Source organism: Squalius cephalus (genome assembly GCF_949319135.1).
Source record: "Squalius cephalus genome assembly, chromosome: 5".
Lineage (NCBI taxonomy): Eukaryota > Metazoa > Chordata > Actinopteri > Cypriniformes > Leuciscidae > Squalius > Squalius cephalus.
Genome location: NC_137126.1, coordinates 3,510,546 through 3,534,565, shown reverse-complemented (window position 1 = coordinate 3,534,565; position 24,020 = coordinate 3,510,546). Strand labels below are relative to the sequence as shown.

Sequence of the window (24,020 nt, the reverse complement as noted above, 5' to 3'; positions counted from 1 at the left end):
GGTAAAAATATAATAAATATGTAATATAGTTATCATATTTAGCAAAATACTACTCTCTACAGCAATTATTTTAAAGTCCAACTAACGTGCTATGGTCATTAATGGGCTTTCCAGAGGTAAAAGTAACTTTACGTGACATATTGTCCTCTAGCTGTTAGACCTCTTTCCGCAGTTGAAAAACACAGATCGATCGATTTTATTTCATTTCGGTAAGTTGAACTGTATCTTTCAAATTACCTATTGATCATTCCTGTTTATTTAGTAAAGAGTAGTAACAGATGATCTGTTCACGTGCCGCTTGAACTCTGTCAGCGATCTGTCAAGCGCCAAAACGGTGTTTATTGTTTGAATTTCGTAATTAAATCGACAGAATCTGAGAGCTGAGAATTTGTTTCATAGCAATAGTAACCTTCTCTGTCTTGTCTGTCGGTGTCAGTGTCCTCTTTGCTTCGCGATTTTTCTCTGCGTGAGAAAATGGATGTGTAGCGTGTAAAAAGTGACGATTGCGTGAGTCTCACGGTGAATTCGTGAGAGTTGGCAGCTCTGCGGATTCAGTTTGTAAGACTGTAGATTGTTTTTTGGCGGGTGTGTTTGTGCTGCCGCGGTCTTGCCGTGTTGTTTGTGTATCTCTATGCCAAACGCGCGGGGGAAGAGCTGAGCCCGTTCGGAGCTACGGGAGCCCAGAGGGGAGCGTCGGCGAATGTTAAAGAGAAAACCGATTTTCATTCAAAAAAATCGACGTAAACTGCACATTCTAATTAATCGATAAAATCGATTTATCGCCCAGCCCTACTGTCTATATAATAAAGTTCACAACAAAGCAATGAAAAATAAGCTTGTAATTAAGACCGTAACATTGACTTACCTGTCGAGAAGAAAGCAGGCAACTTCGGCATCTCTTTTGAAAGCTTTCTCCTGCATTAGCTATCACGACATTAAACCTTGTTTTTGTAATCTCCGGTTATGTTTCCTTTTACGGTCTATTTTGGACTTTTTCGACGACGACGACTCCTTATCCTGTGACTCATATGTATGTATGAATGAACGGTGTATAAATAACCGTGCAGTGCAGCCTTTTAAACTTGCCGGGGCAATGACAAGCGCCTCTCTCTGCTCTGCTCCTCCGCTTCTGTTGACTTCAGTCACGTGACGCTGGTTCTGAACGAAAACGCGTTGTGGAAACGCGTTGGCCTAGTACTTTTTGTCCCTCTCTGCTATTATAGTTTTTCAAGATGGCGGAACTACATGGAAGCCTCCGTGGACCTACCCGTCCCATCAGGGCCGTTTGAAGGAATTTGGGGGCCCCAAGCAAAATGGACATGGAGGCCCCCCCAATAAAAAACATTATAATATGTAACCATATTCCGTCCGTTAGAAAAAAAAGTTGCACTAACTGTTTGTTACAAGCAGCATTTGCCGTCAGGCAGGTAGCTAACATAAACATATTTTTTCTAGCCTACCTGCTGCAAAATTACACTATTTGTACAAGACAAGTGGAGCTATTTTATCCAGTGTAATTTATCACTTACCACTAGGGGTGTAACAAAATTCATGGTTCGGTTCAATACGATACACTTGTGTTATGGTTTGGTATGTTTTCGATACAGCAAAAAGAAAGAAATGCCAGAGAAATTTCCTTGATTTATTTATTTTTCTTCTTTTTAAAACTAACATCATAAAATATGATTTTTTTTTACTTTGAGCAATTCTGGAGCTATAATTGACTCTTCTTAGGAGCATATAAAACAAAACAGCTCCTTGGAAAAAATGAAATGTAATATTGTAGTAGTTATAAACAAATGTTTATTTTAGTTCAGATTAACATTTGAGGGCATTGTATTCATAATGTCAAAATAAAACCGACGTAATGTTACTTGAAGGCATTATAGCCTACTATTCCTGCCAAACTATGTGAATGTTTCTCACTAGATCTCGCAGCGATGTTATTACTTCTGTGGCGAATTCAAATTATTTCTTTACTGGATCTCTTATTAGCGCTGTAACAGTGTCGCTTGATCACGATCGGCTCGCGCTGCTTTGGTCCAAACTGATAAACGGTCCTTCAACAACACAATAACGAGCAGTTTCGTTCCGCTTGCATTACGTTTGCCATTTGATGTTGGGCAATGTTGTGGTCGCGCCGACGCGCCAGCGTCTCTTACATTATGAGCGCGCTTGCCACGCGCAACGCGCCTACATTTGAAATAACGAAATTTTGGTCGGCAGGAAAAATGGTCCAACGAACCGTTCGGTTTGAAAATGCGTACCGAAAACCGAACCGAAAGCCTCGTACAGAACGGTTCAATACGAATACGTGTATCGTTACACCCCTACTTACCACTATCTTGTTTTTTCTTTCCTCCTCTTCCTTTCTCTTCATTCTTTTCTGGCTTCCTGAAGCATAATTCCGCTTCATAATGACTGCCGAGGAGTTTTTGTATTTTGCCGGCAGCAGAGATCGCGTGGTTGGCTGGCTGCTGTCAGCGACTACTGAGAGGGGCCCCCTTGAGGGGGATCCCGATAACAGTGTCATTGCACTTCACTGCATTGACTATCAAAGGGGCGCTCACACAGTTTGCCGTTGCATTTTATTCTTAACCAGTCGTTGTCTTGGGGCCCCAGGCCAGCTCGGGGCCCCAAGCAATTGCTTGGTTTGCTTGCCTTGTCGCGACGGGCCTGCGTCCCATGTATATAAAGATAATAAATTCTTCGTTTACGAGGATTAGTCTGATCATTGGCATAGGTATTTGTACACCATTGAGGGCATATTTATGAATAAAAATATTGATTTTAGATAATAAAATACCTAAAAAGCTACATATTGTCCCTTTAATTTCAAATGTCATGATTTGCCAATGCATGAGAGTAACAGTTACTGGCACCTTTTTCCCCCACTTCAAGCACTGGCCTCGATTGTTGTAATATTCCCGTCTTTGCTTATTTTAACATTTTGAACATATCCCTCCACTGCATATTGCAGCCCTTTCTGTCGTGCCCTGGAGGATATGTCTGCCGCATTACTCCAAAACAATCACTTATACCGGTATGGAGCTCAACCCAGCCATGTGTCTGTTTCTCAATTGTTTGACGGGCGTAGTAACAATAACTAGGGGGCGTGGCTTTTACGAACGGTCAATTGTTGAATCATGCTTAACATTTGCAAACCAGTGAGTTAATTTATCAAAATAATTGTAATCAAAGTTTGAAACACAGTGCAAAACAGTACACAACATTTATGTGATCTTTTATAAGTCTGTATTCTTTATATTTTACTTAGTTTTGAAACCAGTTCAGTCCAGCAGAAGAGCTCAAACCCAGAGTCCAGCTGTGTGTCTATGAAGAGTAACGACTCTATGGATCCGCCACTAAACTTTAAGAGTGGAGACAAACAGTCTGATCTCAGGTATATCATTTCTATAAAAGATGTGCTTCTTGTATTTGATTTTTATGAAATTGTTATTAATATACAGCAGTTTAATGAGTTTAGTTTCAGTCACTATTAATGATTATCATTGTGCTCTTGTGTAAAGCTCTATGTATTGTATTGTTAATACATTCACTCACTGTAAAAGCTGTTGGTCTGTTACTCGGTTAATGACACAAATACATCAATATCAGTGTGTCTGATTTTTAACCCTCTTCATTCTGATTTAAGGTCAAACCTTCTATCCAGACCAGTTAAAAACAAAACTGTGTACAAGCCTGTGATTCAAGCACAAGACTTTAATGAAAGCATGTATCCTGGTTTCAGGTAAAATGCAGGACTTTTTTGTTGTCGTTGTTTAATTTTAGGTGCTGCAATTCACATCACAAATCACTCAAACACATGATTAATGATTAACACATTTCAGAAACCTAATGATGTTCTGTGTCCCATAAATAGTTTTGTAAATTATGGCTATTTACTAACTTGTGTAATAATGTGGTATTTTAATCTTACAGCAATGACTCTAAACCTGCTGAAGTCCTCAACACATTGAGATCAAATCTGAGAAAGAAGTTTGAGTGTTTGTATGAGGGAATATCAAAGCAGGGAAACCCAACACTCCTGAATGAGATATACACAGAGCTCTACATCACAGAGAGTGAAAGTGGAGAGATCAGTAATGAGCATGAGGTGAGACAGATTGAGACACAGTCCAGGAGAGCAGAAACCGAGGACACATCGATCAAATGCAGTGACATCTTTAGACCTTTACCTGGACAAGACAAACCCATCAGAACTGTGCTGACAAAGGGAGTCGCTGGTATTGGAAAAACAGTCTCTGTGCAGAAGTTCATCCTGGACTGGGCTGAAGGGAATGAGAATCAGGACGTCCAGCTCATATTTCCACTTGCTTTCAGAGAGCTCAACTTGATGAAGGACAAAACACTCAGTCTTTCAGATCTTCTTCATGTCTTTTTCCCTGAAACAAAAGAAATGGAAATATCCAGTGATGAATATAAAGTGTTGTTCATCTTTGATGGTCTGGATGAGTGTCGTCTGACTCTGAACTTTAAGAGCGAAGTGAAACTGTGTAATAAATCTGAATCAGCCTCAGTGGAGGAGCTGCTGACGAACCTCATTGTGGGGAATCTGCTTCCCTCGGCTCTCATCTGGATCACCTCCAGACCAGCAGCAGCGGATCTCGTCCCCTCTGAGTGTGTCCATCGAGTGACAGAGGTACGAGGCTTCAGTGACACACAGAAGGAGGAATACTTCAGGAAGAGAATCAGTGATCAGAGTCTGGCCGACAGGATCATCTCACACCTGAAGTCCTCAAGGAGCCTCTTTATTATGTGCCACATCCCAGTGTTCTGCTGGATCTCAGCCACTGTTTTAGAGAAGATGTTGAGTGAAGCAGAGAGAGGAGAGATTCCCAAGACTCTCACTCAGATGTACACACACTTCCTGCTCATTCAGACCAACATCAAACATGAGAAGGACTATGAGAAGAAAGTGAAAGATGAAGACATGATTGTCAAACTGGGGAAACTGGCTTTCCAGCAGCTTGTGAAAGGCCACCTGATCTTCTATGAGGAAGACCTGAGCGAGTGTGGCATTGATGAGACAGAAGCATCAGTTTACTCAGGATTGTGCACTCAGATATTCAGAGAGGAGTTGGGCTTGTGTCAGGGGAAAGTCTTCTGCTTTGTTCATCTGAGCATTCAGGAACATCTAGCAGCTCTATATGTGCATCTCTCCTTCATCAACAATAACATCAATGTGTTTGACCAGATTACCAAACCAACTAATGGAGACAAAGTTTCACTATCTGATCTCCATCAGAGAACTGTGGATGAGGCTTTAGACAGTAAAAATGGGCATCTGGACCTTTTCCTTCGTTTCCTTCTGGGTCTGTCAGTGAAGTCTAATCAGAGTCTCTTACAAGGACTAAAGACACAGACAGCAAACAGCTCTCACAACAATGAGAGAACAGTTGACTATATTAAAGAAAAGATCAGTGAGAATCCCTCTCCAGATAAATACATCAATCTGTTTCACTGTCTGAATGAACTGGGTGATCTTTCTCTAGTGAACGAAGCTCAACCTCATATGAGCTATGGAGGATTACGTTTTGTGATACTGTCCTCGTCTCAGTGGTCAGCTTTAGTGTTTGTGTTGTTGTCCTCAGAGAAGACACTGCAGAGGTTTGACCTGAGCAGCTTAATTGGAGGCAGAAATGATCAGTAAGTAACACTGAGTACAATCATTACAGTCTAAAACATTATGAAGAAAGAGAAACTAAGAGATCAGAAGTGTTTAAATCACGGGACACAGACTGATTTCTAGGATATTGTACATCATTTGCGGGTGTTTCTCAAACCGTGGCTGTGTCCTAGTAAGACTGCATATCTCGACTGCCACGTCATCAAGCGCCTCTGAAGGCCGTCTCAGTTTGAAGGATGTTTTGAAGAATGACGGCGGTCATTCACTGTATTGCATTAATAAAAAAGCCAGTTAATATAAAGATATTTAATAGCAAGTATTTTTCCTAAATTAAGTTTTAATAGTATTTTTGTGCCGTGACCGTGGGGCAGAGTCCTGCATGGGTCCGATTTTGTAAATCCGCACCCGCCCGTACCCGCAGTGCTTACAACCGCATCCGACCCATTTTCCGACAGCAGCACTAATTAAAATCCGCACCCGACCCGCTTAAAATAGAATCGACACCCGACCCGCAACCGAAATAAAATCAGTTTAGACTATCACATTATAGACACACTTACAAAAATGTTTATTTCCAGGTCATACAGAAGTTAATACACGACAACTTCAGCCGAAGCTGTCAAAAGGCCGGTACATGAAGAACATGGCTAACGTTACCACAAAACTGAGTAGCCTTATAACATTTTACCAATCGAACAGACGCGGCTACAACACTATATCTGCCACCCAATTTCGGCTAGCCTACATCTGACAATTCTTGGTTCAAACCAAGCGGCAACATTCTAATCTGAAAAATGAAGCCTACCCGGAAGTGCGAAAAACTGCAATACATCGAAAATCCGCTAGGGGCAGGATAGACCCCATGTTAAAATGTCCTTTTTCACAGCATAAATTCATGTTTTTACAGGTTGGTTCCATGGACTTTTATTGTATTTTTCGATAGGTTCCGAGGGCCTGACAGCTGTGAGGGGGGTGAATTTTTTTCTAACTCGTTAGTTTAGATCATATTTAGATATAAAATGTATGACAAATAAGGGCGTGGTTAACTTTGATTGACAGCTTGATTGACAGCTGATAAGGCAGCGCCAAGGAGAATGACAACATAAGAAGCGCCATTTTTTAATATACAGTTGAAATACTACTGTTTCTGTATCATGAAATGTAGTTTTAAGAGTTTTTCAGGCGAGAATGTAGTTGTTTAAAGCTCAAATCTGTGGTTTATTTATAAAGATTTATGAAAATTTTATCCAGGTTGTGAGATGCAGGCGATCACCGGGCGCTCGGTGCTCATGTACCCCGCCGGAACAGCCTTTCCTCGGCTAGTCGTTATGGCGTTTGCCGCGGACTCTGGCGTCTCTGTAGTATTTAGATGTTTGACTGAATTGTTTGCTTTATTTGTATAGCTTCTTGTACCTTTTACTTATACTTTTATAATGGCTAATATTGATAAAACTGAAATTTAACAAAAAGAGACTGGGTTGAGTTTTGTCATTTTAAATTTTAATACAACGAAGAAGATGATCTGTAATGTTGTTTACTGCAACATCTGTTGTTTAGTACAAATGCACATATTGCCTTGACCATATTAAAATGTTTAATATTTTTATATTATATTTAAACGAAAAGAGGCAGGGTTGTGTTTTATATTTCGTTTTGTTATAAATAGGCTAACGTTATATGCAGTGAATATGATCAATACGCGTTGCCTGAACCACATTTGTGTGGCTATAATGTTTAAGATTTCTTGAAATGAAAACGAAAAGAGGCAGTGTGGTGTTTTATAACATATTTCGTTTTATTGTTGCCTAAAATATACATACAGAGATAACCGGAGTAGCAGAGCGAGCTGAGAAAGAAAGTTCTTCAGAAAGTCTATGGGTGACGTCACAGACGCTTTGTCCATATTTTTTACAGTCTATGGTTCAAACACGCCCTGCACACCACACATACTGAACAGTGTTAAATTTGATGAATACTGTTCGACAGAACGGCTTGGTTTGTTACCACAGTTATCTGCGTGCTTCCTCAGCGATGAAGTTCCACATTTGCTGCTATCCAACACGAAAATGCTTGCAGCAAAGCCTTTCACAATATTTTCTTCAGGTAACTCCAAATTTCTCCTACACACTGGACTTGATTTTTGATGATGTATTGTCGACAACTTTACAATCTCCACTTGCTATTCTTTTCTTCAGCTCCTCGGCATCCATCTCGACGACTGCAAGCAGATCGCGCGCGCACGCGGTTATGATGAATTTTTAAAAGTGAAAGTAGCCTAGGTAACGTTATAGATCCTGGGAGGGCGTGGCGCGTGGGCACAAATAAACTGATGTGGATTTTAAATTATTTTATCAACTTGAAATACAGGCATATTTTTGTAGATGTGTTCCTAAAAATATATATTTTTACGTTTGCATGTGATTGTTTTAAAGGGGTCATATAATGGTACATGCACTTTTACAAGTTGATTGCACTGAAATGTCTGTTGGCAGTGCCTGTACACAACCATCCTATCATGATAAAAATCCATCCAGTGGTTTTGTTTTAATCTCCTTATATGTTTGACCCTCTCTGAAATCAAGCCGTTCGATATTGTGACGTCATAATATCCAACGCCCCTCCCGCGATTGTGATTGACAGCCGTGTTTCAACACAAGACCCGCCCTGAGCGAGCTGTGATAGCTGTCGTCATAGTAGTCCGCCATTGTTGATATGCTGGAGCAGAATGGCGTCTAAGCGATTGTGGTGTTCTGTTCTTAGATGTAATAAGGAACACAGCAGTCATTTTACTGTTCCGAAATCCAACCCGCTGAAGACGCAGTGGCTGAGTTTTGTGTTTGAAGGAAATATTCCCAACGATCAATCTAAATGCCATTATGTTTGCGCTAATAATTTCTCACCAGACTGCTTTTTAAACGAGTGTCAGTATAAAGCTGGGTTTGCTAAGAGGCTGCTACTGAAAAACGAATCTGTACCAACTATTTGTGTGCCTGCTGCAATTCCAGAAGAAGTAAGTATAACGTTTTATTAACCTGTATATTAATCTTTGCAAATCGCTTGCACTTTATGATGAATGTGGCTAATGTTTACACTCATTACTGCATCGTAGGGTACATTACGGCATGTTTTCTATGTAACGACGTTCTCAAAACAACTCATAATCCTATACTGTATAATAATGAACAACGCGTTATGGTTAATGTGTTATAAAAACTGTGTACAACAAATTATTAGGTATCTTTCAACTACTGCTAGAAACAGACAACACAGAGATAACGTTACGCAATACGCATCATTGAGAAGCCTAACATTTACAAAAATAGTTTTTCAGCATCAATCTGTCAACGAACTAACCTATAACGTTACATAAGTAAAGCTAAACACATAGCGTTTGTATCTCACTATTCTACCGTGCCAGTACATACAAAAATAGATCAAAATGACATTACATTAACCAACCATTCAGAAACGTCCTGTCCGAGCCGTAATGGTCGAACTTCTTCGGGGCCGTCATCTTGTTCAGAGTCCGAATCAGGTTCAAATTGGTATGGTTGCAAAGACGTATCCCCAGAAACTCCCGTTGCCATTATTGTTCCAAAATATAACCTCAACTGTTGTCAAGGCAACGGTCCACGTGCGTTGTTTCAGAACGCCTCACAGAACAGAGGGGCGGGGTGCGCAAAGCTCATTATCATTTAAAGACACATGCACTGAAACGGTGTGCTGAAAACAGAGCTGTTTTTGACCAGGTAAAATGAGTGTTTTCTTACAATACTAATGAGAATTTTTAATTAAAGTATATTACAAACTTTTAATTTAGACCCTAAAGAAACATATTAGCTTGTACAAAAATGGCATTATATGACCCCTTTAAACCCGTGTTTAGACCCGTGTTTCCCCCGTGTCCAACCCGACCCGACCCGCACCCGTATCCGACACAGTTGGATATTTTTCACCCGTTTGAGCAAAATTTGCAGGTCACCTGTCAACCCGTGCAGGACTCTGCCGTGGGGCGGGAACATGTGTGACGTGTGAGGGCCACTTTTCAGCCCGGGAGTTTCAGGCCCACGACCGGCCCACTTTTTCCATGGTGGAAGTCAGAATTAGCACTTTTTCTAAATTGGATAAATGAAGCAACAGTTCAGCTCGTAGTATTGTGTAGTTTGTATTAATACCATGGGTTAACAAATAATTTAGCCTAAAGGTTAAATAATAATTCACTCAGACTTTAAGCAATTGCGACTTTATATCACACAATTCTGACTCTATATCTTGCAGTTCTGACTATAAGCAATTGCGACTTTATTTCATGCAGTTCTGACTTTATATCTCGCAATTCTGACTTTATAACACACAATTGCGACTTTATATCACGCAATTCTGACTCTATATCTCGCAATTCTGACTTAATAACGCGCAATTGCGACTTTATTTCACGCAATTCTGATGTAAACTCGCAATTGTGAGATAAAAAGTCGCAATTATCTTTTAAAATGTTTTATTCTGTGGCGGAAACAAAGCTTCCATACCTCCTGGCCTCTTCCTCCCATCCATCCTCCCTGACGCGTACCGTTACTGTAGGGCCGGCCCAGCTATCGGCAGGCGCCGGCGGTGCCGCGGTAGCCTACCTGAGAAAACGTTTTGGAGAAGACGGGCTATGGACCCAACCAACGCATATGCGACCATTTTTTGAGAATGTGCGAGTTAAAATTTTTTGTGGTCGCATTTGTGCGAGTGCATGGTCATGTACTACTCAGTTAAATTCAGGCATGAATTTTCCTGCATTGAACTTGTTTTAGCGCCGCCAAAGTGAATTTTTGTCCCGCCGAAGTCTTATTTGATCGGTGAGTAGGCTAATGATGATGAACTGCTGCACTTGTGACAGGGCGCATGTTTAACTGAAAGAACGAGCAGAGAGAGTGACCCGGTCGCGCGCGCGCACTCTCTCTCTTCAGAGCCAGGCGAAAGTGTAAACAAGACTTCACCGTCTCCAAACTAAGCGCTGTCTTGCTCTCTCTCCCCGCACACATTAATCAAAATAAATCGACACGGTGGTAAAAGGTCGGCAGACCAAAGTTTCATGTTGAGCATTCGGAGATTTTTTTTTTTTCCTGAATTACCGCTGGGTATGAATTGTGCTAAATAAGTTGCCTTATCTTCTCTGAAAAGCGTTCCGGACATTCAGCTGACATAAAACAACACTTTTATTAAACGAAAAAAAAAAACTATCCAGTGATGAAATGTTTTCTGAGTTGACACAAATCTTGGATGTCCATGTCCTAACTGCTAGGATAATCACACAACGCGCATGACACGTCCAATTCGCGAACTAATGACTCATTTGAACCGATTCATTTTAATGAATTGTTAAAACAACTGATCTTTCCAACAGTGAACTCAGGAGACGTCTGAATCGGTGTATAACTAATCAGTAACACTTTACAATAAGGTTCTATTTATTACATAAATTACATAAAAAGTACAATTTGCTTACTCAAGCTTAAGCTTAAAAAAAAAATAAAACCACTTGTTTTTTTGAAAAGCATATGACTATATTTTTCCACACAGTGCTATCAAGAATCGATAAGAGAATCGTTTAAGAATCGGATCGATAATCAGAATCGTCAGTGGCATTATTATTATTATTGATAAAATCTTATCAATTCCCATCCCTATGTGAAGACAGTAAAATTATAATCAAACATTAAAGAACATACATGTTTTTTTAATAGTTTTTTTGAGAGTTAAAAGATTAAAGCATTTTGCTAACATGAGGTCTTGTGTCACTGTCAGTCTTTTTACATAATTGCAAAACTAGGGTATGCAGATTAAGACCACAATTCATCAGCATGCATTGATTAATCCCATGGCATGTAGAAAAAAAAAAAAGGTGCGACCAAATCATATGCTGGTGCGACCAACTGAGAAAGTTGGTAGCACCAGTGCAACCAGTGGAAAAGTTAGTCAGGAGCCCTGGTAGGGTAGAGTAGAACTCCCTCACATGGTCCAGCCCATGAAGAGGCTGCGCGCTGTGGTGTCAGAATGCGGAACGTGTGTAGCCTAATGTAACTAACGTGACATTGAAATGTGCAAAAAAAAAAAAAAAAAATCCTCGACCGGCCCAAAAGTGAAGCGGCCCACCGGGAATTCTCCCGATTCTCCCGATTACCCACTCCGGCCCTGCCCGTGTAACTTCATTTTCCAGTTGAGTGCACAAGCCTTTCAAAGTAAACTCATTTGACCATTGTGTGCGCACTATCTGCACGGTCACAAAAATTGGGCTGCAAGCGGATCCTCCTGATGAAGAAAATTAGGTCACGCGGACGCCAAAGTAAACTTGATAAAACAGTTAATCGCCTTGATGCCGTTCCTGGTGGCGTTTAGCTCTTCACAGTGGCGTAGCCGACGGGCACGCAGGGCATATTACATTACTGTTATTATTATTATTATTAGGCTACTTTTATCATTAATATTACAGTTCATTTGCCCCGCAATAATTTCATAGCGCATCACCGCATAACTGACTGCTGTGAGGATAAAGATTAGATTAGCTTACTTCTCATTTCAAAGACAACTTTTTGAACACAAAACACTTCTTGATTCATGAAAATATGCATTTTTTTTCGCTAGGGGCCACAAGAGAAGTATTAAAGGGGTGATGAACTGAGAAATCAAAATTTCCTTGAGCTTTTGACATATAAGAGATCATCATACTATAATAATATCCTGTAAGTTTCAGAACTGAAAACTACCTTGTTAGTCCAATAAAAGCTTTTATAGACATCAGGCTCAGCAAACGACTCGTTTTTCAAAGTGGGGAACTATGACGTCAAAGAGGATAAAACACCTCCTCCACAAAAGAAGATCAACGCCTACTTCAACACGGCCTGTTTAGCCCCGCCCACCGATTCGCCTAAACATGCTAACATAGGACGACATGATAATTGCTAAACCGGATAGAGCTACTTCCAAGCAATAAACATGCTGTTTACTAAATATTGTGCAGTGCCTGTTTGTGGAAGAAGACAGTCTGCATAAGCTTCCTTCGGATTCCAGCATGGTTAAACTTTTTTAAATCAGTCAATCACAATTTCCCGACACGGATCTGCCAGCAACATGTAAGTAACCATGTGTACTCTAATGCCTGATCTGCGATCAGTTCAGTTCAGATATTTCTCTTAAAATCGTTCAATACTGTTTATGCTTCAGTGACTAAACGATCAACTTCACAATTTCTCGTAGTATTATGAAAATAATCTTTTTTAAACTGTTATTAAATTAAATACAGAAAGCGATCAAAGAACGATCCCTTTCCAATCGCCCAAGCTGTCAATCAAACAGCACAGTTACCAAACTCGTGATGAAATAATGACACTGTTAAACTACACAACGAAGCTCTTACTGTGTATTCACATCGTGTTTGCATTGTGATTTGGTGTAAGCATTTGTGAGAGTGCAAAAAATGCGTTGCAATGATAAGATCTTTATTCACGCGATCAACAGACTGTCTGTCATCTGCTCAGTCAGTGCTCATCATGCTGCAACCTTTCATGTGATGGAATAGATTTAAATATAATGCTTTAAACGATACTTTTCACGATTTATTAATCTCGATAGCTGTAGTAGTAAAAACGTAGTAAAAGTTTTCGAGAGAGTTCATATAATACTAGCTATTTCATATGCAAGCATGTCAGCCAATCACAGCAGTGGGCGTTTGCACTGCAGTCTCACAGCAGACACGCCCCTTAAAACAGAGCGTTCAAATCTGAAGCTGAAATCAGGCTTGGAAAAATGGCTTTTATTTATAAATTATGACAATTTTTGATGTAAAAATCATACTAACATTATAAGGGCACCCCAGGAAACATTATAAAATAATAAAACAATCCAGTTCATGACCCCTTTAAGAAAATAAATTAGATTAATGTCTCAAAATCATTTTTCTTTATCACCAGTTGCTTGCAAAATGATGGACAATGATTCACATTTTGTGCGCATCATTTCCTGTGACAATAAAACTAAGTAAATTATTAAATAAACAAGTAGGTAAATAAACAAGTAACAAGCAAACAAACTCGTGCTTAATTTTTTACGAATAATTTGCTGATGCAGGTACAAAAATACTTTTTCTTTAAAAAAAGTTAAATGTCACCATGGTGATAACCACAGCAACGGACAGGACAAAATAATCTGATATGTCAAAATAGTGTTGTAGTGTAAATGCAGACTAATAGACCTGCCACAGCAACATTGACAAGAAAATGGCTGAATACGAGGCTTCTACAGTTATAGATACTAAAACAACTTTTTCACATGTCCTTTATAAAGCAGTGTTTAATTAAAAAACATATTTGAGGGTATTTAGGAATGTATAATGTATTATTTACTTATGATATGAATTATTATGATTATAATTATATATATGAATAATTAACTTGTTTATTTTTTATTTTCGATTAGTGTCACACAGAACACTGGAGATGAAGTTCTTCAGAAGCTGATGCCTGTGGTTACAGCAACTAGATCAGCTTGGTAAGTCACACTGAGAACAAGCATCACTGTTAAAACATAACAGTTCTTACTTAAACATTATAAATTAATGGTTTAACAAAAAATATGAGTCACACTTCAGCTTTTAAACACTCCAGCTATCTGACCTGATTTGTAATCTACTTAACCGTTTTTTATGATATATGTGTGAGCAATTTATTTTAAAATATATGCATTTATAATGTATGTATATAAACATTTATATGTAGACTTTTTATATTAATTTAAATGTAATTTAAATGTTAATACATTTATATTTAGTGAAAAAACTGATGTTTTCAATGTATTTCTTTTTATCAGTTTTATATAATCTTTCTCCCTCACATAGAGACATAATCTCTTAGAATAACAGTTAAATATAACTTACTGATATATTTAATTCATTGTTTGAAAAAATAGATATTGCACAAATTATAAACACAATTAAGAAAAACAAAGATTTCTGTTTTGATCTGAGAGTGAAGAGTGTGTCATTGTTCTCTACAGGTTGGGTGATTGTGGTGTCACAGATGAAGGTTGTGCTGCTCTGGCTTCAGCTCTGAGATCAAACCCCTCACACCTGAGAGAACTGAGGCTGTATAAGAATAAACTAAGAGACTCAGGAGTGAAGCTGTTCTCTGCTGTACTGGCGAATCCTCACTGTAAACTGGAGGAACTGTGGTAAGATCATACGTGACTCTCACATGAAACTGTCTCTGTGAATTCATAAAGTATAATCAAAATGGAATAAAATGCAGGGAAATAACTATTATTTCATAATAATAATTACAAGCAAAGCTATTAAAACATCTGTAAATGACTGAACACATGAGCTGCTCCTCATTAAGGTGATTCTGCAGTGCTGATAGTCACACTGAAAAACACACTTTGCAGAGATGGCAAAAGTACTCACTTCCCGTACTCAAGTAGAAGTACAGATACTTGTGTTAAAAAATACTCTGGTAAAAGTACTGAATTAACTTCTTTACTCAAGTAAAAGTAACAAAGTGCAGGCTTGTAAATTTACTTAAATGTATAAAAGTAAAAGTAGCCTTGTGAATGACAACCATTTTTCATGCAAAGCTACCTGGACCACACAAATGTTACTAGAGTGCAATCTGAGAAACTTAAGTGGATATGGAAAAAAGGTTCTTTATATGCCATTCCCTTCATTTTAAACAGATGTCTGCCAATAGGCCTAAAACATTACATATATGATTATTGTGACAGAGACTGGGACTCCAGCTTAATAAGATTCTGACTGAGTAGCAAGATATGAATCCAGTTTCTCTTTTTTAATCTTCCCCTTAACATTTAAAGGAATGTATGTGTGTGTGCTCAAATATGACTTCTGGAACGGATAAAATATGATTTATTAAACAGACATTAATTAAGAAGTTTCCCATACTTTTAGAGTTACATCTAACAACCACTAGATGGCAGCAGCGTATAAGAAATTAACTGACAGCTCGTAAATCTCTGAACATGGAGTGCTAATAAAAATAAATGTAATATGTCAGGCTCACAATTTTTACAATTGAAGTGCTATAATAGTTCAATGTGCATTGTATTAAAAAAAATCTTTATTGATATGCAAATAGACAATATCCAGCAAAAGAAAAATGGCAAGTGATGTATGCCCTCAAATCTGTAGATGTGCATGGATTTGTCCTGAATCCCTTCAAGAACTTGGGAGCAACTAGGGTATACAGACCTTCTATAATGCGTAACGTGTCATAACCTAATTGTGTGTTGGACAGTGAGTGAGTGAGTGAAAAAACGTGTTTGTGTGTGTCTGGGATGGACAGGGAGAGAGAAGAGACCACAAGTGATCAAATGTAAACCTCAAAGGATGATTGGGAATGTCTTGCTGCTTGTCTGCCGAATCTCTGGGATCTCCGTTTTCTTCATTTTCAATAATGTCGCCGTCCATACTACTATGTGCTAACGTTACCGCCATCAAGCCGCAATGATTTGCCGCGAATGAATGCCGCCGAATCTGTCGAGTCGACTTGTAGTGGAAAGTACCGATATTCGTGTTAAAAATGTAAGGAGTAAAAGTAAAATGTCGGCACAAAAATAAATAGTAAAGTAAAAATATCTGAAAAATGTACTTGAGTACAGTAACAAAGTATTTGTACTTCGTTACTTCCCATCTCTGACACTTTGACATTGTGATATACATTTAACACCCTTTACTTTAAACACACTCAGTCTCAGCACAGTTAGGATTAACACAGTCCATTCATTTTAATTTTAGGGGGAATCTGGAAACTGTAGAGATTTATCTCCAGGTTTAAAGTCTACCTCACGTCAATGTCACAGATTATGACCTGGAGAAACACTATAGTACATCGATGACACGTCAGTGAGTGTATTATTAATGAGGCTGGAGGCTCTTATCCTATGAGAAGACATTTCTCTTTTTCATGACAGCACATGGTGTTTTTCTATGACAGACGCTTCAAACTGCAAAATCACGCAGTAGTTTAGAGAGGCGTTCATGGGTCGCAAGTGTGTGTGTCCATGGTGCAAGAGTTGAGGGTGTTGCAGGCTTCCCCCGTGATGCTGTCAGGGCGAGACTCGCTGCGGGCGTTTGGTTGGCCAGAAACTACAGACACAATCAAACTGTGTGTGTGTGTGTGTGTAACAAGCGTTTTTCTGAGGAGAGCTACGAGAATATCTATCTTCTCTGTCACTATCTGTCCTGAAGGGACGTAGATTTGGGATCTACTCAACCGGTTTTTATGATATTTGTATGAGAAAATGATTATCATATAGATGCATTTATAGTGAATGTATATAAACATCTATACTGTTAAAGGGAAAATATAGATTGTGTTCAATGATTTGGTAGGAATTTAACTCTCCGCTGTAAAATCCTCCAGTTTCCCCCTGATATGTAGTGAGAGCCGGCATGGGCCGCTGACAGATGACTGTTGCTCGTCCCTCTCTCTCTCCTGTCTTGCTCTGCCACACACATATGCAAGATTGTAAGCACTTACCATTGTCATGTGACTCGATTACATAATTTTGAAACTGTTGTGTAAAGTCATTCAAAAAATGAGCGCGCGCACAAAAAGCAAATTACACACGTAATTTTGTGTGTATTTGACCATTAAAATGCCACGAAGCGGAACACTGTCAGGCGACACAAGCCATTGTGTGAGTGCCGATTTGAGTTCTAATGTGTTTTTAAATCATCAGGCACGTCCCTTCCTTATTGTTCATTTATCCGTGCTTCTTAAAGGTAGGGTAGGTAGGATTTTTCTAAAAAACTTTTTTTCAAATTTGTTTAAACTGTCTTTATATACCAATACATAATTAAAATGTAAGTGCTCTGAAAAAGAGAGTATAAAAATCGAGTGACTGTAGACCTTTTAATCTGCAATAAACACAGCTCATTATTTCCATCTGGGACAAAACAATTGATTGGTTTGGGCGACTGTCACTCACTCTCGCAACCATGGTTACCACCCTGTTGCTACAAGATCTGCCCATATGCGCGCGCACCCGTTTGATTTGAGGAGTGCAAGAGAGACGCAGAACCTGCGAAGAGTAAAATTATGGCAGAGAAAGAGCATTCAAAATTCAAAGCACCTGCATATGCAGTCAGCGAAGGCAAACAAGGCAAAAACTACTTCCTCGGACCCTGGTTGCCCGCACTCTTGAACGACCTCCTCTGCTTCGCCCTCGACCCCGGACCTGTCCTCGAACCGACGATGCGGTACTTGTCTCCGTAGTGTAACGTTAGTCCTCATCAGAGTCAACAATGTTTTCATCATGGAAACTCTGCAAAATACCGTAGGCTATATGTTATGAATCTTACACGAAATTCACCTTCATCACAGTGTAACTGATGGTAATGGAAAAACGTGTATCAATGCAAACTGTTTTTAGCTTTGCCTTATATAGCTCGTTACCTATAAATATAGCTCGTAACCAAATCAAACAAAATACATTTTAAACTTTACCAGTATCGATATGCTAGCTTGATAGTGAGTAGCTGTCATGATCCTGCCTTCCTGTCTCTGATTTTCCCTGGTCTTGAGGCAGGATCATGACAGGCCCATGTTTTATGTGCAAGCACATGGCCATTTGTTTGGGCCATGTGCTTGTGTTGTCTCGTCACCTAGTCCCGCCCCCTTGTTATCCTCGTTTTGTCATTATTGCTTCACCTGTGTCACCCGTTTCCCTCATTAGTTTCTCCCTATTTAATCCCCTCATGTTTTCTGTCCTGTGTCGGTACATTGTCTAACTTAGTGTGAAACATTGCTTGTTATACCCTGTGAGTACTTTGTCAAAAGACCTGTTAATCAGTATTGTGAGTTTGTTTTCTGCCATCGTCAAGTCAGAGTCTAGTCTTTGTTTATTACTTTGTCTTAGTCTAAGTGACCTCTCGTTCCTGTTTTGCCCCCTCGTGGGTTTTGTTTTCTGTTTCGTGTCCAAATAAACCTTGAGTGTCTGCACCTCGTCTGCGTTTGGGTTCTCTCCTTCAATCCCATGACAGAATGTACCGACCAACTTCGAACCCAGCAGACAGAAGGTCCTCGCCCGTCGAGTCCCAAGCAGACCTTCTAATAGAATGGTGGCACAAGACGAGCTCTGACGTCAGAATCGGCAAGCTGCCGATTCCTCCTCAGGGAGAAAGGACCATTAAGGAGTACGCTCGGGTCGCTCATGAGAAGAGACTCTTCCTTCCTGACATCCTTCTCAACCGCTACTTCATTGCGGGTCTCAACGCTCCTCTGCCTCTTGCTGAACGGGAGAGGTTGGTAGACCGCCCGTTTACTGATATGGTGGACTGCCTGTCGCGAAGGGAGTTGCGGGGCTCCATCTTCTCTCCACCCGCCTCGCTGCCAGTGGTCCCGGAGGGTTGCGTCCTGGCCGTTGTTACCCAGGGTGATCAGGCTGGTTCTGTTTCGTCTCCTGAGGTCCCATCCACTCCCGTTGATCTTCGTGGCAAACGAGGGAGGCGGACTTCGTGGGATTCTCCGTCGGAGTCATCCTCGACTGAGTCAGCGCTGCCTGAGACTACCCTTCCTACTCTAGTCACAGATCCCGCTGAGCTTCTCCAACCGGTCACAAGTCCGGCTATGACTTCCACACCGCGACCTAAGAGAAAGAAGAGGAGAAAGGGAGCCTCTTGTCCTTCGTCTCAGCCTGTTCCAGAGCCCGCTACTGCAAGCGCTGTTCCAGAGCCCGCTACTGCAAGCGCTGTTCCAGAATCTGCTGCGAGAGTTGTGGCTGATCTAGCCGCTAAAGAGGTTCTGCAAGCAGTTTCTGCCCGAAAGGAGATGCCTGTTATTGTTGCTGCCAAAACTTTGTCTGATTACCTGTCTAGTCTGGCCAAGATCCTTGAAATTCCTGTCATGTCCTCAAGTCCTGTGCCCACAGCTGAGGAGAGTGCTGTTTCCAGGGCAGCCGCCGAGAGCACTGGGTCCGAGTCTGCTTCAGAGAGCGAAGGTTCCGAGTCTGTCTCTGAGAACGGGGATCCTGTCCCAGCTAATGTGTCCAGCCCTGTCCCTGCTAAGGAGTCCAGCCCTATCCCAGCTGACGGGAGGATGCCCGTGTCCAGCCCTGTCCCAGTTAATGTGTCCAGCCCTGTCCCAGCTAATGTGTCCAGCCCTGTCCCAGCTAATGTGTCCAGCCCTGTCCCAGCTAATGTGTCCAGCCCTGTCCCAGCTTCACAGTCTGCATCTTTCTCCGCTCCCTTACCACCTGCCACACCCATTGTCTTCACTCCGCTGCCGGCTGTAGCGGTCCCCTCTGTCACCCGACCCCTGTTTGTCTCCCCGGACGCCCCTGTCTCCACTTCACCCCGGACTGTTTCCCCCAAGACTGTTCCTCGTGTGTCCCCATCCAAACCTGCCCGGATTCCTTGTCCACAGCCCTCGTCCAGAAGACCCAAGACCACAGTCCCACCCACCTATCCTGGACATTCCCCCATGAACTTTGTTGTTCCTCCGCCCCCCATTCCGTGTTTGTTATTTTTATTGTTTCATCCCAACCCTGTTGTCGTGTTTTCGTGTCTGCCGTTGTTGGTTTTTGTCATGTTTTGTTGGTTTGTGTCCATGTCTCAGTCTGTCATGTCACGTGTTTAGTGTTCCCTTAGGGAGCGTCTGGAAGCCGCTCCTTAAGGGAGGGGTTCTGTCATGATCCTGCCTTCCTGTCTCTGATTTTCCCTGGTCTTGAGGCAGGATCATGACAGGCCCATGTTTTATGTGCAAGCACATGGCCATTTGTTTGGGCCATGTGCTTGTGTTGTCTCGTCACCTAGTCCCGCCCCCTTGTTATCCTCGTTTTGTCATTATTGCTTCACCTGTGTCACCCGTTTCCCTCATTAGTTTCTCCCTATTTAATCCCCTCATGTTTTCTGTCCTGTGTCGGTACATTGTCTAACTTAGTGTGAAACATTGCTTGTTATACCCTGTGAGTACTTTGTCAAAAGACCTGTTAATCAGTATTGTGAGTTTGTTTTCTGTCATCGTTAAGTCAGAGTCTAGTCTTTGTTTATTACTTTGTCTTAGTCTAAGTGACCTCTCCTCGTTCCTGTTTTGCCCCCTCGTGGGTTTTGTTTTCTGTTTCGTGTCCAAATAAACCTTGAGTGTCTGCACCTCGTCTGCGTTTGGGTTCTCTCCTTCAATCCCATGACAGTGGCCTACTAAAAGCCATCTTATTTGTTTATATTTATAGTGATAAAGTTAGGTATTTTATTACATGTGATTCTGACATGATGTCACTGCATGCACTGCGCTCCTCTCCACTCGTCTCAGGTAAATAAATGCGTCTTCCAGCTGAGCCTGAGCGTTTGGCGTCGCGTTCATGTGTTTTGGGGGCGTGGCTTTGGAAGGAGCCCAGAAGGGAGGGGGTGGAGTGAATGGAAATAATGAGCTGTGTTTATTGCAGATTAAAAGGTCTACAGAGACTCGATTTTTATACTCTCTTTTTCAGAGTACTTACATTTTAATTATGTATTGGTATATAAAGACAGTTTAAACAAATTTGGAATGTTTTTTTTTTTAGAAAAATCCTACCTACCCTGCCTTTAATCACTCTAAAGTTTCAATAACTTTAAGCAATTCGCTCAAAATCTTTACAAATACATTAAGCTCACACATGTACAGTAGAGGCTGACATTTTTTCGGGAATCCCACGGGTCACGGGATTCCCGTGGGATTCCTGCAGGATGGGAGTCATCTTTGTTATTAATCACGGGATTTGGACGGTACAGGATAAATGGTTAACGGGAGCAGACGGGAGCGGGAATCAACCAATAGCAAAGACGACAAAAAAAGAAAAAAGTAAATGCACCATTTTGTAGTTTCCTTTTAACCTGTTAAGCCTCACCAGTGCGTCGGCGCACTGAAGCGTTTTTTTTTTTTTTTATTTAGTTCAAAGTTACTATCAGATTTAATGTTGACAAACTATACATCATTAAAAAGATATAATACTCAAGTTTCAGTATTTGACAACTATTGTATTCTGAGAAACTTATAGTGACAGTTATTTCTTAATTTGTGTCAGGAGTTATGAAATGAAAAAATGCGTCGATACCTTTAATATGAATTATGCGCGTCAGCCGCTCCCATTCAGAAAAAAACTCCGTGCTGTCGTCATGACAGCGATACACAAAACAACGTCCCTCAGGGCTTTAGCTCAAAAATGTGCAGATTTGGAGAAATATTGATAGATTCTCATAGATTTACATCAGATTTCTATTGACAGGAATAATATTTATTGAATTTATACCCATAATTGTACTCATTATGCAAGAGCATAATTGATGAAAATCGTTAACATGTAATTAAAAAAAACTATAAATGTAAACTATAAATGTATTGTTTACTCAACAATAAATGAGAAAAAGGCAGCTTTATGTGCTGTTTGGGTTTATTAAACTATTGTAGACATGGTGTGAACTGTACTGTTTTTATTTTATTTGCTGTCTAGAAAATCTAGAAACGGGCTCAGCAGCTGGTCTAAAACAGGATGGAGAGCAGATTAAATCAAATTATGTATTAACTAAACACTAATTGAAGAAAAACATATGGGAGCGGTACAGGAGCGGGAGTCAGTTTAAACAGGAGCGGGATGGGAGTGGGAGTCAATTTACCAGGAGCGGGATGGGATGGGATTATTTTTAAAACTTTGGTCTGGGAGTGGGACGGGACAAGATTTCTTTCTATGGGAGTGGGACGGGACAGGAGTGAAAATCCACTCCCGTGTCATCCTCTAATGTACAGACACACACACACACACACACACACACACACACACACACACTAGGGCTGGAACGATGCACCTATCTCCCGATTCAATATTATCACGATACTTGGTTGCCGATACAACATGTATTGCGATTTTTAAGAATTGCGATTTGCGATTGTTTCTATCAAAAGCTGATTTGCTCTATTTTGATCACTACCGTAGACATCAGTGTTTATATTTGAACTTTAAACTTTTATCTAGGGTTGGTAACTGAAAATCGGTCCTTTTCCAGAACCGTTAGTGTTTTTGAAAAATACCGGAACCGTGCAAAATTCGGTGCGAAGTTTCGGTTCCGAAAACGGTTGTGGTGCGATGTGCGGGCGAAGTGCTGAGAGCTTATCCTTTAATAGCGACGTACACCTCATGAATATCAAAATAGTAGGTAATGAATGCACTGGCCCTCGCGCTACTCATATACGTTTTTCATCAGATATCAACAGAGAGAGAGAGAGAGAGAGTATAAAGACAGTGGAGCTGCAAGATTAAGATTTAGATTAGATTTTCCTTTATTTGTCATTGAGAGGAAATATGTTTCCACCATAGGTGCGTACATAATACAAACACACATAACATATTAGGAACATGAACATATAAAAAAAAAAAGAAAAAAAGAGAGCATACCTGACGTATCAGTGGCCGATTTCCTATGTATTTTTAGAGCTCGTAACGATACAGGAACAAAACTCTTACTAAACTTGGCCTTTCTACACATCGGTAACCTATACCTACGGCCAGAAGGCAGAAGGATAAAATATGTATGAAGTGGGTGTTTTTTGAGTCATTTAAGATTTTTTGTGCCTTTCGCAACGTGAATGTCGAGACAACATCTGATAAATAGGGAGTAGGGATACCAATAATTTTACTTGCTAAATGAGTTATCTTTAAGAATTTGTTCTTGTTGGTAACTGTAAGCATATGGAAAAAACAAATGGCACTATAAGTAAGAACTGACTCAATAATACTGCGATACAGATGCAGAAGAAGACGTGGCTGAACAGACAAGTGCCTAAGTTTATGAATAGCTGTCAGTCTTTGTTGACAGCGTTTGTAAACCCCTAGAGTGTGCTGGTTGAAACTGAGATTTTGATCCAAAATAATGCCAAGATATTTAAAATGCTCTACTCTCTCAACTATCTCTCCGTTAATGATAGTGCTAGAAGCATGGATCTGTGTTTTTGAGGTGCTAAAGACCAGTTCCTTAGTCTTTAAAATATTGAGGTGCAGAAAGTTATCATCACACCACGTACTAAAATGTGCTGTAGAACGTTGATAGTCCAAAAAAGAGTCCTCATTGTCCTCATTAAGCAGAGCAAGAATGGCTGTATCATCTGCATATTTAAAGTAATGAGTAGTTGTAAATGGACTCTGACAGTCATTTGTGTAGAGAATAAAAAGGAATGGGCTAAGTACGCATCCCTGAGGGGCGCCGGTATTAAGGACAATGGTTGGTGATAATGCACTGTCCACTTTAACCACTTGGGGTCTATTAGAAAGAAAATTGTGGATCCAATATATATTAGAGATGATGGGACTTGCATACTCTGTAGTTTCTTTATCACCTGATGACGCT

General features: G+C 40.4%; 1 protein-coding gene across 4 annotated transcripts in view; it reads left to right on the top strand.

Moving 5' to 3' along the window:
* Positions 1-24,020, top strand: part of LOC307159017 (NLR family CARD domain-containing protein 3-like) — a 53,418-nt gene that overhangs the window by 11,595 nt on the left and 17,803 nt on the right. For 3 of the 4 annotated variants that reach the window (XM_079872103.1, XM_079872104.1, XM_079872105.1), the window contains 5 exons: positions 3,278-3,403; positions 3,656-3,751; positions 3,943-5,670; positions 14,111-14,182; positions 14,687-14,860. In XM_079872103.1, coding sequence (XP_079728229.1) covers positions 3,278-3,403; positions 3,656-3,751; positions 3,943-5,670; positions 14,111-14,182; positions 14,687-14,860 — 2,196 coding nt within the window. The remainder of the gene's footprint in view (positions 1-3,277; positions 3,404-3,655; positions 3,752-3,942; positions 5,671-14,110; positions 14,183-14,686; positions 14,861-24,020) is intronic. The other variant, XM_079872106.1, reaches the window with a different exon arrangement.